Source organism: Mus caroli, chromosome 10, assembly GCF_900094665.2.
Source record: "Mus caroli chromosome 10, CAROLI_EIJ_v1.1, whole genome shotgun sequence".
NCBI lineage: Eukaryota > Metazoa > Chordata > Mammalia > Rodentia > Muridae > Mus > Mus caroli.
The window spans coordinates 57,864,431-57,881,981 of record NC_034579.1 but is presented as its reverse complement, the minus strand read 5'-3'; the positions used below and the strand labels follow the sequence as shown (position 1 = coordinate 57,881,981).

At 43.0% G+C, this 17,551-nt stretch overlaps 1 protein-coding gene across 1 annotated transcript; it reads right to left on the bottom strand.

Moving 5' to 3' along the window:
• Positions 1-1,264: 1,264 nt before the first annotated feature.
• On the bottom strand, positions 1,265-17,271 carry Dnajc12 (DnaJ heat shock protein family (Hsp40) member C12). The gene is made up of 5 exons (XM_021174705.1): positions 17,059-17,271; positions 13,183-13,261; positions 11,723-11,862; positions 2,884-3,088; positions 1,265-1,905 (listed from the first exon to the last, which is right to left on the bottom strand). The coding sequence occupies exons 1-5, from the start codon at positions 17,134-17,136 to the stop codon at positions 1,811-1,813; spliced, it is 597 nt and encodes a 198-aa protein (XP_021030364.1). The 5' UTR covers positions 17,137-17,271; the 3' UTR covers positions 1,265-1,810.
• Positions 17,272-17,551: the final 280 nt, after the last annotated feature.

The following is a 17,551-nucleotide window of genomic DNA, read 5'->3' as shown; positions in this document are numbered from 1 at the left end:
TGTGTGTGTGTGTGTCTGTGTGTGTGTCTATGTGTGTGTGTCTGTGTGTGTGTCTGTGTGTCTGTGTCTGTGTGTCTGTGTCTGTGTGTGTCTATGTGTGTGTGTCTGTGTGTCTGTGTGTGTCTGTGTATGTATGTGTGTGTTTCTTTTTTCTTTTGATAAAATTTGCAAAAATGTTGACAACTCATCATTCATTTTACTGAAATTACAAAATATTGATAGAAATTATTCTCTGAACAGACTTATGGATGACAAAACAGGAAAAATTCAGATAAAATTAAAGCAATCAGCACAAGATTATATCCTCTCTCTCTCTCTCTCTCTCTCTCTCTCTCTCTCTCTCTCTCTCTCTCTCTGTTTTAATTTCTTTCATTAGTTTTATGAAGTAAATTATGACCTCCTAAAATTGACAAGTTGGAGTTCAAAGCCCTGGTATCTTCTTTGGAGTTAAGTTGTTTTAAAGATAGAAATAAGTTATAGTGAAGTTGTGAGAACTACGGACCCTGATCTGGGGTTACTGATGTCTTCCTGTGAAGAGGTAGATACCAGGGACTCGAGTAAACAGGGACAAGAGGCCACCTGAAGACACGGGCAGCCTCAGAAGTGCGCTGACCATCCCTTGAATTAGACTTGGATCTTCACAAATCGCGAGGCATGCTTGAGCCACCAGAGGTGTTTTGTTACAGCAGCTAGAGCAGGGTGATACTGTCTGCACTGATATTTCATAAAAGGAAGCGCTCTGCGGCTTTCTTTTTGCTTTGGTTTTGGTTTTCTTGAATTGGGGTCTCCTGTGCCCTCTGCTGTCTGGTGGCTATGTAGCCACAGCTGGCCTTGAGCCTCCAGTCCTCTGCTTCCAAGTCCCACTGCTGGGATTACAGGTGTGTGTCACCAGGTCTGTCTAGGAAATATATTTCCTAAATTACATGAGTTTATCTGTCTGTTTATTTTGGGTGTGGGTATGTTTGTGCCATACCAAATGTGCGGAAGTCAGAGGACAATCTTCAGGAGTTGATCTTTCCACCATGTGGCCCTGGGGCTAGAACTCAAGTTGTCAGGCTTGGTAGCAAGTTCCCTTACTTTCTGAGCCATCATGCCAGTCAATAGTTTGAGGATAGCAACATAGAGAGGCTCAGGGCCAGCCTGTGCTAGAGTTTGAAGATAACTAAATAGAGAGGCTCAGGGCTAGCCTGTGCTATGTGGTAGCATGTAGACTTCCCCCCAAAAATTCATATAAATAAATGAGTGAATGAATACAGTTTGCATCCTAAATGCATAATTGAACTTTGAGGAAATTATTTATTTCACTCTATGAAATTTAGACAAGTAAGTCTACATTTTGTTTTAAACCAAAATCCAAAAGACATTTTTGTATGGGTAGGGATCACAAGACACCAAAAGAGAATGATTTTTAACAAATATCTACAAATCACATTAACAGGAAAAACATATAATAGGAACTAATATCTAAGTGTACTCTTAGAAATACAAACTACATAGTATCTAAATGTACTCTCAGAAACAAGTGTATCTAAGAGCCTTAATTGACTCAAATATTGAAGTAAACTACAACTTACAACCATTTTTCTCACTTAAACAACATGTGGGAAGTAAGAGTCAATAATACAGAGCATACGGAAGGTCGTGGGTTCAATCCCCAGTAAAAACTAACACAAAGTGCACTGTAAGAGTGCCTTCAATGGGGCTTGACCATTCCGACTAACGCACAAACACAACATTTTAAAGACATAAAGATTCGCTTTGGCAGCAGAGATGAAGGCCTTGCCCTCCCTCCTTCCCAAACAGCAATGCTTCAGATTTCATAGTTTCTGAACTTCCGCAGGAGGTCTGAGGGGGCGTCACCAGACCAGCGGAAACGAAGGTGGCCACAGTTCAAGCCTGAGAGACCTGGAGAAGGATGAAGAGAAACACTTCAAATCAGAGGTAGAAGAAGAGTCAAGCTAGCATAGTAAAACAGCTTGGGGTTAAGACTCCACCACAACCAGTGGGAGTGAGTCTCCAGGATGAATTCTTCTTTTTTTAATGTAGTCCTGACTGTCCTGGAACTCACTGTGTAAACTGGGCTAGCCTGGAACTCACTGTGTAAACTGGGCTAGCCTGGAGCTCACAGAAGGCCTGCTTCACACCCCTTGAGTACTGAGATTAAAGTCATGCACCACCATACCCTGCAAACTATTCATATTTTATAGAAACAGTACTTACATTAATAATACATTGGCATTCTTATGAACAGAAATTACAATTCGGGGGCTGGAGAGATGGCTTAGAGGTTAAGAGCACTGACTGCTCTTCCAAAGGTCCTGAATTCAATTCCCAGCAACCACATGGTGGCTCACAACCGTCTGTAATGAGATCTGATGCCCTCTTCTGGGGTGTCTGAGGGCAGCTACAGTGTACTTATATATAATAAATAAATAAATCTTTTTTAAAAAAAAAAGAAAGAAATTACAAATCATGTAAACAAAGACCTCTCATGCTTAATAGTCATCCTCTCCCAAATTGGGAATTTTTAAATAATATTTTTACTAATTCTTTGAGAAATTCGAACAGAATATTTGGAGTATATTCACCCTCCACTCCTCTCCTTAGCTCCTCTCAGGTCCAGTCCTCACCCCCCTCTTACGCCCTGTCCCTTCTTAAAAAGTTACCCAAGCCAGCTGGGCATGCACACGCCTTTTATGGCAGAACTTGGGAGGCAGAGACAGGCAGATCTCTATGAGTTCCAAGTCCATCTGGTCTATATAGGTAATGAGACTTGTCTACACTGCTGTGCCTACCAGGACAGGTTGAGAACAGCTGTAATACAACCCACGATCTTTGATATCTCCGGGTGTCTCTTGTGAAGAGCTAGGCAACACGACTTACCTGGAGAGTCTGGGTTTTGTGGGGAGATGCCCTCCTCTGGGAACTCGGGTTCCTTTTGCTTCATTTTCTCTGGGGTTGAGTCTGGGTCCCCTTTCTTAGTTTCCCGCTGCTCACTCCGTTCCTTGTTTGGAACTGAGCTGGTGAACGTCTGGCCACTTCCTTCCAGCATCAAGTCCTTCTTACTTCTGACAGCCCAATGCATCGACTAGATTAATTAAGAGGGGACACATAAACATCATTCGTTTCTTACATTTGGTTATTTATTAAGGGGTGCATTTGGGGTGCCAGGGGAGACAGCTTCCAAGAGCCCATTCTCCTTCCACCAAGGGAGTTCTGGAATCAAGCTCAGGTAACCAATCAGATGTTGCTGGCAAGCATCTTTACCCACGGAGGCATCTCACCAGCCAGGGTCCCCCCCCCCCTTCAGTCCCCACCCCCCCAACCCCCCCACCCCTGACTCTTGTCACCACTAATTCCAATCATAGAAAGAGTCAGAAGAAAATCCCAAGATGTGCTTAACCTCATAGGCGGGTGCTCCACCCCCACACCCCTGTGCTGTAGTTAATCACAAAAGATCAAACACAAGAGGGAGGCTGAAGGGCTGGAGAGATGACTCAGTGGTTAAGAGCACTGCCTGATCTTCCAGAGGTCCTGAGTTCAATTCAATTCCCAGCAACCACATGGTGGCTCGCAACCATCTGTAATGGAATCCAATGCCCTCACATATGCTCACACAAATGAAATCAATAAATAAATCTATAAAAAATAAAAATAAAAAAGAAGGAAGCTGAAGTCTGGCAAAGTGGGCAAAGGTGCTTGCCACCAAGCTTTACTACCTGAGTCTGATATCTGGAATTCACATGGTAGAAGGAGAGAACCAATTCTTGCAAGCTGTCCTCTGACCTCTATATATATGCTGTGGAGCACGCAAGTGCACACACACACACACACACACATGCACACAACAAATATGGAAAGGTTTTAGGAGTGATGCTAAGCAGTCTGTGCAGCTTTCCATGGTCACAGAGTGTACCTCAGTGTGGCACAGTCTCCTGCTGCTGCCTGCACATCTACCGATCTGCAGATCTCAGCTCTCATCTCCTCCAGCACCATGCCTGCCTGCGTGCTGCCATACTTCTGACCATGATGACAATGGACTGAACCTCTGAAATTATAAGCCAGCCCCAAATGAATGCTTTCCTTTGTAAGAGTTGCCATGGTCATGGTGTCTCTTCACAGTAATAAAACCCAAACTAAGACACCTAACAAGCCTACATCCTACAGTGGACATCATGGATCCCATACCACATGACATACATGATGGAGCACACCAATGATTACAACACCCAGGAGCTGAAGGTAGGAGGATCAAGGGTTCAAGGTCATCTACCCTTGAATACATATTGAGTATGAGGCCAGACTGGTATGGACATGAGACTCTGCCTCAAAAAAAAAAAAAAAAAAAAAAGGAGTGGCCGGGCGTGGTGGCGCATGCCTTTAATCCCAGCACTCGGGAGGCAGAGGCAGGCGGATTTCTGAGTTCGAAGCCAGCCTGGTCTACAAAGTGAGTTCCAGGACAGCCAGGGCTATACAGAGAAACCCTGTCTCGAAAAACCAAAAAAAAAAAAAAAAAAAAAAAAAAAAAAAAAAAAAAAAAAATGAGCATCAGTAGAAATATGCAGTGATGGGCTAGAGACAGGGACTAAGAGGCAAAGAGGAGAGAAACGTATTGGCAAGCATGAGACAGAGTCAGCAAACACCAGAAGGCAAAGGTCACGAACGCTCCTGTCTGTGAAGTTGGGCTCCTGGTACTTTCCACTCACAATAAACTTGTTTACCAGCTTTCCTTAACAGACCTTTTTTTTTTTTTAGGAAATAATTACCTTACATTCTAAATTTCAATCAACACTAGCAAATATTTTTCTTTTAATCTACATGCCATTAAACATTGGAAAAAGGAAACCAAAAACAACTGGCTCACATGAGCCACAGCTCAGCCGAATAACAAGCAAAAATTGGGGGTTTTTTTCAAGTTATTGTTTTATGTGTATGGATGTTGTCTCTGTATGTGTGTCTGTGTACCACTATGGGTGTCCGGTGCCTGAGCTAGCCAGGGGAGAGTTCAGATGCCCTGGAACTGGAGTTAGACAATTATAAGCCAACATGTGGTTGCTGGGAATTGAACTTGGGTCCTCTGGAAGAGCAGCCAGTGCTCTTAACCGCTGAGCCATCTCTCCGGCCCCCAAAATTAGTTATTTTTATCCTGAGTCACCATGAGTAAATTTTTTACTTGCTTGAGTGGTTGATCTCTGACCTGCTTGCTCTGGGATAATATCCAAACAAGACAGACTGTGTTTTCAAAAGCAGGTATTGAAATGTTCACCATTTCCCATCTGGCTAGAGAAAGAGTGGCCATCTGGGTATAGTATTCTGCAGATAGCCTGTGGCCAACTGGACTCGCCCCAAAGATATATCACCCAGCTAGGGACTCAGAAACAATCAATAGGCAAATAGATTTATGTAGGGTAACAGGAAGACCCCCACAACCCCTCCCCCAAACAGCTGATTTATCAAACAGCCGAGTCAAAAAAAAAAAGTATGTAACTTATAAATTTTACAGCAATGGGTGTGACATGGGTCAATTTTATTCGTCTTTGAGGATGTTTTCTTGTAGTTGTGACTGTGATGTAACCAGAGCCATCTTCCAGCAGCCTCCTAGCCTTCCTGGCCTGTACTTTGGAAGGAGATAGAGAGCCTGGATTCTCTGCACTAAAAAAGGTCTTTGTTAGGCCTGGTGGTGCAAGCCCGTAATCCCACTACTTAGGACATGAAGGCAGGAGAATTAAATGTTGAAGTTTGGCCTGTGGCTATATACTGCAATGCTAAATACCAGCCCCCAAAGTCTGGTGGCCCCCAGGGACAAAGAGATTCTCCTGTACACCAAGTGATACTATGTAAACTTGCTCCTTAATTTATAACTATTGGATGCCAGGCGTGGTGGCACATGCCTTTAATCCCAGCACTCTGGAGGCAGGGGCAGGTGGATTTCTGAGTTCGAGGCCAGCCTGGTCTTCAAAGTGAGTTCCAGGACAGCCAGGGCTACACAGAGAAACCCTGTCTCGAAAAAAAAAAAAAAAGTTTATAACTATTGGTTGAACAAAGATGTTGACAGACTATAGGTGAACAGGAGAAAGGTGGGTCTGAGGTAGAGACCACAAGGAGAGGAGGGCAGAGAGGGGAAGAGAGGAGAAGACACCATGGGGTAGGAATCCTGAGAACATGGCCAGGAGGACTGGCCAGTTGGAGTAAGGGCAGCCCAGGTAGAACATGGTAAGTTATATAACAGACTTATTAACAGGGAAGCAGACAAAATAGCACAGAGGGTTGAGATCTGCCCGACTCTAATGCATTAAGGCTTATTATAAATACAAAGGTTTTGTACCTTTTATTTGGGAACTGAATAATCAAAGGTGGGGCAGAAATCCCCAATTAATTTTTACTACAAGAAGTTCAAGCCGGGCGTGGTGGCGCACGCCTTTAATCCCAGCACTCGGGAGGCAGAGGCAGGCGGATTTCTGAGTTCGAGGCCAGCCTGGTCTACAAAGTGAGTGCCAGGACAGCCAGGACTACACAGAGAAACCCTGTCTCGAAAAACCAAAAAAAAAAAAAAGAAGTTCAAGATGATCTTGAAGTGCATAGCAACTTCAAGGCCAGATTGTGGGGCTTGAGAGTTGCCTCCATGGTGAAGATCAGTTGTTGCTGATGCAGTTGACCTTTTGCTGTTCAATCCCAGCCCCCCACATGGTGGCTCACAGCTGTCTATAACTCCAGGTCCACATAGATCTGACACACTCTTCTGGCCCCCGTATGTGTGTACCAGGTACATACCTAGTGCACACATACCTACAGGCAAAACACTGGTATACATAAAACAATAAAATAAATAAATCTAAAAATAGTTTTTAAGGACCAGGCTGTGCTATATCAGCCCATGTCTCAAAAAATAAAATAAAATAAAATAAAATAAAATAAAATAAAATAAAATAAAATAAAATAAAATGTTGGGGTGAGGAAGCTCAAAGATGTAGCATGGTTGGTAAGGTACCATACAAGGCACTCTCAAGTTGGAGGTAGAAGAATCAGAAGTTCAAGGACACCCCCAGCAAGTTCAAATCCAGCCTTGGATTTCATGAATCAACAACAAAAGAAGTCTGTTTCCTAATTTTCACAGGATCTCAAAGGCCTGACAGTCCTTGAAACTCAAGCCAATTATTTCTTTATTTAGAATATTTTTTTCATTTGTTTGTTTTTGAAACAGGGTCTTACTCCGTAGCCCTTGCTGGTCTGGAACTCACTGTGTAGAGTACACTGCCTTAGACTAACAGAAATCCACCTGCCTCTGCCACATGGACGTGAAAGGTGTGCCTGGCCTTTGAATTTTTAATATTTATTTGTTATGTATGTTTTGTTCATCTCTGTGTGCACATTTGTATGTGTATGGACATATGTATGCTATGGTGTATGTGTAGAAATCAGAGGCCAGCTTTCAGGAATCAGTTTTCTGTCTACCATGTGGTTTCCAGAGATCAAACTCAGGTTGTCAGGCGTGGTGGGGCCTATACCCACTGGGCCATCTCAAATACCATGTGTCTCATTTTTAAACCAACATTACATGTTCAAAACTAAGTTTTTAACATATTCATTGGTTTAGGTCAGTGGTTCTTAACCACGGGTCTCGACCGTTTTGAGGGTTGAATGACTTTTTCACAGGCATCACTAAAGACCACTGGAAAACACAGATATCTGGGGGCTGAAGAGATGGCTCAGCGAGTAAGAGCACTGACTGCTCTTCCAGAGGTCCTGAGTTCAATTCCCAGCAACCTCATGGTGGCTCACATCCATCTGTAATGGAATCTGATGCCCTCTTCTGGTATGTCTGAAGACAGCTACAGTGTACCCATATAAATAATAAATAAGTAAAACTTAAAAAAAAAGAAAGAAAACATAGATATTTACATTACGATTCACAACAGTAGCAAAATTACAGCTATGAAGTAGCAATGAAGATAATTTTATGGTTGGGGTCACCACAACATGAGGAAATGTATTAAAGGGTCCCAGCATTAGGAAGGTTGAGAGACATTGGCTTAGGTGAACTCTTAAAATATGTTTTTAAGATGTACTTTTATTATTTTAATTATGGGTAGGAGTGCATGTGTCAGCATATAAGCATGTGCACATGCATGCAGATACTCTGCATGCCCAGAGGCATCAGATCCCCTGGAGCTGGAGTGACAGTACTGCGTCACCCTGAAGCCATGGCTCAGCTGAGCAATGCTCCCAATGGACAGATGGCCAGACCTGAACTACAGCCCTGTGTGTGACACATAAAACTGCCTTCAGATATGTCCTGTTCTCTAGCTAATATTTGTCCTCCTAGACTAATCATACTAACTGCATAGAAATCAGAGCCACAAGATGGATGGTGTAAAGGAAAGAATTGTATGAGCTTTCACGCTCCGAGGCCGTGCGAGCCAAATGAACACGAAAGGGTTTTTCGGATCCTAAACTTGTACCTTTTATTTTCAGGATGGTGTGTGCAGTACAGCTAACCCCAAACCCTAATGACAGTGCATTTCCACAGAAGGCCGGTCACCAACATGACAGATGCTGAACAATAACTGTTAATGATTCCCAGACATAGAAGACTTGAAGAGAAAAAGAACTCACTACTGACTAAAGATTTATTTTATTTATGCGTATGCATATGTGTCTGCAGGAGTGTGTGCTATGGATATGCAGATGCCCCAGTAGCCAGAAGAAGGTTTTGGATCCATCCACTGGAGTAGAACTTAGTGGTTGTAAAATGTCTGACCTGGCTGCCAGGGACCAAATGCCAGTCCCAAGCAAGAGTGCTCTTAACCACTGAGCCATCTCTCCACCCGCGACTGCTGATTTCGTGGGTTTATTTGGTTCTGTTTTTTGTCTACCACCTGAATGCAATGCCTTGCCTGGCCCCACTGCTGATTAAAGAACCGATATACAGCTCATCGCTCTTGTAATGCTGATGGAAATAAACCTGAAACCAGACTTCCTACTACTTCAGCTCTGGTGACAAGATAAATGACGTGGTCAGTAAGACTTAAATATAATTATTGTAAGGGCTCAAACAGTGCATGGAATGCTGTGTTTGGAATCAGGAAAGACAATGGTAATATAGATGAAAATGGAGATTTTTTTTTTTAAATCTGTAGCTAACTTGGTGCTAATGGTTAAAAAAAATTAAATGACCATTGAGTAGGTCACCAAAAACTAGAGCTGTCAATCAGAAGGCATTGGACAACCATGGTAAGTAATTCAGCAGTAGTTACAGTGTATCATGTTTAGGAGGCTGGAGATACATCTGCAGTGACTTTGTAGAACAATGTAGGCCGGAGAAATGGCTTAGTGGGGAAAGTGCTTGCTCGAGGATCTGAGTTCAAATCCCTAACACCATTATAACTATTTGTGTGGTGTGATGTCCTATCTATAATCCCAGCACTCAGCTGGCAGAGAAAGGTGATTCCCCAGAGCGAGCTGGCCATCTAGACGACCCAAAGAGTCAATCTCTGGGCTCAAGGGAGAGATCCTGACTCAGTCTATAAGCCAAAGAGCGATAAAGGAAGACACTCAATGTCACCCTCTGGCCTCTACACACATGAGCTCATGCAAAAAACACACACATACAGACACACTTTTGTACCCACATGCTGTGAATGTACAAACACATGCATACCACACTCACATGCACATGCAAAATATAAACAAATAAAAGGAAAAGAATATTATTTCTGATTATGTAAAGCTACGTAGTACTATTTTTTTAAGATACTATTTTTTATAGGCCAGAAGTAGCAGAACACACCTTTGATCCCAGCACTTGGGAGGCAGAGGCAGGTGGATTTCTATGAATTTGAGGCTAGCCTGGTCTACAAAGCTAGTCTAGGGCAGCCAGGGCTATTACACAGAGAAATCCTGACTTGAAAAAATATATATATATGGGAGCTGGAGAAATAGCTCAGCGGTTAAGAGCACTGACTGCTCCTCCAGAGGTCCCGAGTTCAATTCCCAGCAACCACATGGTGGCTCACAACCATCTGTAATGGGGTCTGATGACCTCTTCCAATGTGTCTGAACTCAGACGCATAAAGTAAATAAATATTTTTTTAAAAAATATATTTTATTTATGTGTATGTATGTAGGCTTGTGAAGAATGTTACAAGTGTGGGTCCCTAATAAGGCAGAAGAGGGCATCAGACACCCAGAACTGGAGTTACAGGCAGTTGTGAGCCACCCAGCATGGGTTTTAGGAACCAACCTTCATCTTCAGAATAGCAGCAAGTGCCTGATGCCCACAGATGCTAGAAGAGGGTATCGGGGCCCCTGAAAATGGATTCACACACAGTTGTGAGCTGCCATGCAAGTACTGCAAACCAAACTTGGGTCCACTAAAAGAGCATCCAGTGCTCTTAACCACGGAGCGCCTGTATGTGAGTTTTTAATGGCCTTACCCTAAGTGTGGTAACTCTTTACCACCATACATGAAAGAATAAGTGTATCCTCTTCTGTTATAGATGCCCAAGCCTTAGTAGGTAAACAAGCTCAAATGACAAGGAAAAAAAAAAGAAACGATAAAGGAAGGGCTGGAGAGCTGGCTTTGAGACACAGTGCCTCATGCTCCTGCAGAGGACCAGGTGTGCTTCCCAGTCCCACATGGCAGCTCACAACTGTAACTCCAGCTCCACAGATCCAGTGTGCTCTTCCTGGGAACACACACACGGCATAGAAAACACAGACACGCACGTACACAAACAGAAATACATCTTAAACTGGGCGGTGGTGTGCACGTCTTCAATCCCAGCACTCGGGAGGCAGAGGCAGGAGGATCTCTGTGAAGGCCAGCCTGGTCTACAGAGCTAGTTGCTGGACAGCCAGACCTACATAGTGAGACCTTGCCTTGAAAACCTAGTAGTTGTAGCAATCAATGTCAGAGCTAGATATATAGATGTATCTTAAGAATATTTTTTTCGCCGGGCGTGGTGGCGCACGCCTTTAATCCCAGCACTCGGGAGGCAGAGGCAGGTGGATTTCTGAGTTCGAGGCCAGCCTGGTCTACAAAGTGAGTNGAGTTCGAGGCCAGCCTGGTCTACAAAGTGAGTTCCAGGACAGCCAGGGCTATCCAGAGAAACCCTGTCTCGAAAAAACCAAAAAAAAAAAAAAAAAAAAAAAAAGAATATTTTTTTCAAGATTCAAGAAGAACTTTCAGGGGTCCAAAATTCAGTTACATGAGCAACCTGATAAGCACAATTCTGAGAAATCTTAGAATAAGGTAGATTTAAATGGTAGCAGGAAGTGTAATATGCTACAACAAGCGGCCATGGCTCCTTCTAAACTCTTCCTCTGGTGGCCTGTCTTCTGACTTTCTCCTCATTGAGTTTTTTTTTTTTAATATTTATTTATTTATTTATTTATTCATTTGTTTATTTATTTATTTATTTAGTGTAAGTACACTGTAGCTGTCTTCAGACACTCCAGAAGAGGGCATCAGATTTCGTTTCGGATGTTTGTGAGCCACCAAGCGGTTGCTGGGATTTGAACTCAGGACCTTTGGAAGGGCAGTCAGCGCTCTTAACCACTGAGCCATCTCACCAGCCCCTCATAGTTTTGTAAGCAATGACTTACCACTAATTTCTCGGTCCCTTTCCCTCCTATTGCTTACTGATTCTTTAGGCTAAGTCGTGAGTCTAACCCTTGAGCAGCCTGGCCTCCAAATCCCCAGCATCCCCAGAGAGAAACTCACAGTTTTCACTGAGTCGGCCAAAGCTTCCCACTGCTCGAATGGCATTGACATCTGGCTCCTCCGCCAATGGTCATAGCGGGCTCGACTCTCTGCATTGCACAGAATCTCCTTCGCCTTCTGCAATTTCTGAAAAGTCTCCACTGGAAAACAAGAGAAGAGATGAACACTGCTCTCTTGGGGTGGGTTAAATTCCAAAACCATCCAAAAGCTCTCGCCAGAATTTTGACTTTGAGACTTTGAGCTGGTCTCCCTAGTCAGGCTTTAGTGTCCTCGTTTGTAAGGTTATATCATAAAGACAAGTGAGAGCTGCTGAGAGAGATCAGGGAATAAGGATCTTTGCCTTTGCTACCAAGCCTGACGTCCTGAGTTTGATCTCCTGGACACACATAATGGAAGGAGATACCTGGCTCTTGCAAGCTGCCCTCTGAGTTTCACACATGCCCTGGGAGGGGGGGGAGCACAATAAATAAAATGAATAAAGAGAATTCTTATAAAGACAAGCATTGGTTACAAATAAAAATATTGTTATATTAACACTTCATTGGCTGGCAAAAATGAACTGCAAGTCAAAAAACTTGTAGTCCTGGCTGGCCTAGAACTTGCTATGTAGAACAGGCTGGCCTCAAACTCACAGAGATCTACCACCTCTGCCTCCCAGCTGTTGGGATAAACCGTGTGTTCAGCTCAGCACTCACCATAGAAGCTTAGGATCCAGGATTTAACCCTTAGAACTCACACAAAGGTGGATGAAGAGCACCAACTCCTCTGACCACCCCATTCCATGGCGCACATACCCACAAACAACATCATCACTACCTGTTTTAATTTGAAGACCTTGAAACAGTAAATAAAGAAAACGCAGGTGCTACACACAACTGAGGCCGTGCTGTGTAATAGTTTCCTCCAATATTGAAATATTTCACCCAGCTGGCAAAATCCTTCAGCAGGAAGATAAACAATTCAAAATGGCTTCAGGAAGTTCCTGAAACTGACCAGATTTCTAGGCTCCTCCCATTCGGGGTAAGCAATAAACACTGAGTGACAGAAGGAAGCTGAATTGCAAAGACTCTTTAAGTCCAAACCAGCTGCCTGGGAGAAGAATGCCTGAAGAAGTGTAGTCCAACTGAATCATTTGGAAGGGAGACTCTCCAACCTATTGAGCTGCCCACAGGCTGGGCAGTATACTCCAGGTTCCCAGCTTCTGTGAGCCATCACCCATGCTGGGGCAGGCTTTGGTGATACAGCTGTCTTTGAGTCATTTTTGCTCCTAGAGATCACCCCAACAAAAGTCATGGTTTACCAAGTTGGACATGGGTGGTCTGAGTACTTTCCTGGGCTTCCTTTTCTGAGGTCAATGGATGGATGTGTAGCAGTGTAGCATGTCCCAGGAAAAGCTGTGTCATACAACATGCCTATATGTTGTTCATCCTCTTAAGAAACAGCCATCAGTAGATTCTTACCAGCTTTGGAGTTCTCAGGATGCTTGTCGGGGTGACATTCCAGAGCTCTAATCTTAAATTCTGCCAAGATTTGCTCAACCTAAAACAAAAACCAGGATTTCAAATAAAGGGGATAGACAGAGGAAATTGCTCAGTCCAGTGATTCTCAACCCCCCTAATGCTGCCTACAACCCTTAATGTAGTTCCTCGTGTTGTGCTGACCTCCAATAAGAAGTTATCTTTCTGCTACTTTATAATTTTGCCACTGTTACTAATCACAGTGTAAATATTTGTGTTTTCTAAAGGTCTTAGGTTACCCCCGTGAAAGGGTCATTTGATCCCCAAAGGAGTCTTGACCTCGAAGATTGAGAACCATTACCATTGTCACATGCAAGCTTGGAGAGAACTCAAGGTCAGTGCCTAGTGCCCATATAAAAGCCAGGCCTGGAGAGCCGACTCTGTGATCCCAGTGGAGGGGGTGCAGAAAGGAGAATCTGGAGCTCACTGGCCAGCCAGTGAGCTGACTTTGGTGAGCTGAGACTGTCTCAAAAAATAAGATGCCAACACTAATCTCTGGCCTTTACACACACATGTGCACAGATGTACTTCATAAGAGAATCAAATGTCTTCAAGTGTAGATAACCATACAGACAATTCCAGCCAGGTCATCCTTGGCTAAATAGGAAGTTCAGGCCAAAAATGTAATAGTATACTTTGTGTGTGTATGTGACAGGGTCACACTGGGTAGCCCTGGCTGGCCCAGGATTCAACATGTAGACCAAACTGACTTCAGACTCCAAGAGATCAGCCTGCTTCTGTCTCCTGAGTGCTGGGATTAAAGGCATGTGACATCAAGCCCAGCAAATGAACATTTTAAAAGATGTACCTGATTATTGTATGTGTGTGAATGCTTTGCCCGCATGGTCTGTGCACATGACATGGTCGGAAGAGGGCACTGGATTCCCAGGCATCGGAGTTCCAGATAGTGATGAGGCACAGTGTGGATGCTGGGAACCAGGCTCTACAAGAGCAGCCAGTGCTCTTAACCACTGAGCCAACCCTCCTGTGCCCCAAGTAAACACTTGTAGATTACCATCTTACTAGTACCCCAAACCCTCTTTGTATAAAGTTCCTATCAATACAGAATAGAAAATATTGTTCTCCTTTTTACTCCTTTAAGATACATTTTGCCCATATTTATGTCTATGTTCTGAGAAGATTAACTAATGCAAATGCATAAAATTATACCTATCTGTCAAAGATGGTTGGAATTTTATTGTTATGGATGTTCTGGTTTTTGTTTGTTTGTTTGTTTGTTTGTTTGTTTGTTTTAATTCACATCACACTAGAAGACGTTCTGGGACTGGGAGTGGTGGCACACGCCTATGAGCTCAGCACTTGGAAGGCAGAAGCAGGCGGAGCTCCGTGAAATTGAGACCAGCCTTGGCTACCTAGTGAGGTCCAAGACAGCCAGGGTTATGTAGAGAGACATAGTCTCAAAAAACAAACAAACAAAAATTGAAAAATGAAAGAAGAAGGAGGAAAGAAAAAAGGAAGCAAGGAGAGAGAGAGAGAGAGAGAGAGAGAGAGAGAAGCAAGCAAGCATTCTGGGGTCAAGGAAATGGTTCAGTGGGTAAAAGCAATTGCCACCAAGCCCGATGACCTGAATTCAATGCCCCAGACCCACATGGTAGAAGGAAAGAACCAATGCCCACAACGTGCCCTCTGACCTCTGCATGATGTGGAATGCATTATGGTACGTAAGTCTACGGTAGCAAACTGTAAACCCCCAACGGTGCTAACATGTTACTGTCACTTCCTGCTTTACATTTCTCGAGTCTTGCCAACTTCATTAAAAAAAAAAAAATAGCTCGTATCTGTCTTTCAATACTTTACCACTTTACTGTCACAGGGTTAAACACAGACCTTCTGCAGGGCTGACCCTGAGTAAACCAGGAAAGGTGGCTAGTGTGCTTTCAACATAGCCTATCTCTCTCCTGCTGTCCGTATCCCACATGCCCAGTGCTGAACGCAGACCGTGGACAGCCAAAGCCTTTACGTCAAGGTCCACTAAGCCCTCCCTTCCTGATCCAATATCTAGTGATCTGTCTGCACAGCTGCCTACCATGCTGGTGGTAAACAGAAATCATGTTTAACTTTACTCACAGTCAAATAAACCAAAACCTGCAGAGGGCGAAGGGAGGTTCAAAGACACAAACACCAGTGCTCTCCTGAATCTTAATTAAGTAGGTACACAGTTCTAAAAGTGAATTCAAGTACACATACAATATATATTTGCAGGCATATGTAATGTGAATGAAATGTACATTATATATGAAATACATAATCATATTTGTGTGTGGCATATATAATGTATATATGTATGCATATATAATATATGAAATATATAGTGTACATATATGTTAAACATATAACATACATATGTATATACATATACATGTACATATACACATATTTTTTCATATGTATATGAAAAAACATTTGTGTGTGTGTGTGTGTGTGTGTGTGTGTGTGTGTGTATGAAAAACCTCTATCTCTAGTCTTTGACCCAGAATTCTAATTCTAAAAACTTGTCTACGGAGAAAATCTGAAATGAGACAAGAATTTAGCTCCACAGTGTGTGGCTTATCTAGAGAAACAGACTACCATAGCCTCAATGAAGCCAAAGCAAGGCTTAATTCAGAGTAAGAACTAAGGAACTGTCATGTGAAAGGGGCTGCAGTAAGCATAGTTGGGGGGGTTTGGTTTTGTTTTATTTGGGGGTCGGCCCTTAGAATTACAGTACACAGGTCATCCATCTTGGTGTCTTAAGTGACTCTTGAAACAAAGATCTGGCCCAACCCAACATACAAAGGTTCAACGAATGAAACATAATTTTTAAATAAAAATGTATGTGTAATAGGATATTTCTTTAGACTAATTATAACTATAGATGTTTTTTTTTTTAAATGGCTTTGTGGCTAAGCATGGTGGCACATGCCTTTAATCCCATCACCTATGAGGCAGAGGCAAGTTATGTCTGTGAACCATGGCCAACTTGATCTACATAGTGAGATGGTGAGTTCCAAGCCAACTCTGTCTCAAAAACAAAACAAAACCAAAACAAAACAAACAAAAAAGTAATGCAGGCTATATGACAGAGTAAGTATCCCTACTCAGCCAAATAGAACCCAAATGCACATACATATATACATACAGGCATGCATGTATGCACAAAAAAAAAAAAGTCTTTAAAAGAATAACACATTTGTCTCAAGTATATGATGTCTAAGGGAAGCATTACTTTCTTTAAAAGAAAAATCTCCCGCCAGCTATGACATCTAACTTGATTTGATTTGAAGTTATAATGGTATTTAATACCATTTGAGGTTATAATGGTACTATAAAATCCATGAGTCTTTCTCTGAACGAGGAGACTACAGAGAGGTGGCCCCGCCTCCTGAGCTCTAAATCGCAGCCTTTACTGAGGCAGTGGCTCTCAACCTTCCTATTGCTGCGACTCTTTAGTACAGTTCCACACGTTCCGGTAACCCCCAACCATAAAATTATTTCGTTGCTACTTCATAACTGTAATTTTGCTGCGTTTATGAATTGTAATTAAAAATATTTGATGTGCAGGATATCTGATATGCGACCCCAAGTCCGTAGCAACCCACAGGTTGAGAACCGCTGCTCTAAATAAATAAAATCTGTATGTGGTCCTTCTCCCAGCTAATTACTTTGAAGTTCGGAGTTCTTTCCTCAAATTAATCAGCAAGCATTTTAATCCTTCACTTTCTCCGAGCCGAAACTCCTTCCAAATGGTGCGAGGTTGGAGTTCCAGGAGAAGTGGCTGATCTCAAAGGCGACCTGATGAGAACCTGCAACCCTGCTTACCGAGGAGAGCTCATCGCATCCCAGCAAGGCGTAGTAGTCCTTGCTGCCCTCCGGCCTGTAGTTCAGTATCGCGTCCATTTACAGCGGATGAGTCAGTCCTCTCCGATGCCACGGACACTGTGAGCTCCGGGGCGACAGCAAAGCTCTTTACATTTCAGCAGGACTTTCCAAACCACCGAGCACCCAGACGTCAACCCAGCCCTTTGCAAACACAGCTTCTCATTGGCTGTTTGCCCAGGATGGAGCCTGCCATGCGGGGCTGCTGGGATCTGTAGTTTGGGGTTTGTTGGTGCTGTTGTGGTTTTTTTTTTGTTTGTTTTTTTTTGTTTTTTTTTTTTTGTGGCTGTTGTGTTTTGTTGTTGTTGTTGTTGTTGTTGTTGCTGGTGATGCTATTGTTTGTCGTTGACGTTGTTTTGGTTTGGTTTGGTTTACTCTTTACTTTTTGCTTTCATTGAAAAAAAATTTTTTTCAGACAATATATATTCTGATTATG

What these genes read in the sequence shown, in the direction of transcription:
- Dnajc12 (XM_021174705.1), bottom strand. Translation starts at nt 17,136, where the DNA reads ATGGACGCGATACTGAACTACAGGCCGGAGGGCAGCAAGGACTACTAC. An exon ending in TCCTGAGAACTCCAAAGCTG is followed by an intron (nt 11,863 to 13,182) that starts GTAAGAATCTAC and finishes CTTGTTTTCCAG; the next exon opens with TGGAGACTTTTCAGAAATTG. An exon ending in TGGCCGACTCAGTGAAAACT is followed by an intron (nt 3,089 to 11,722) that starts GTGAGTTTCTCT and finishes TAATTAATCTAG; the next exon opens with TCGATGCATTGGGCTGTCAG.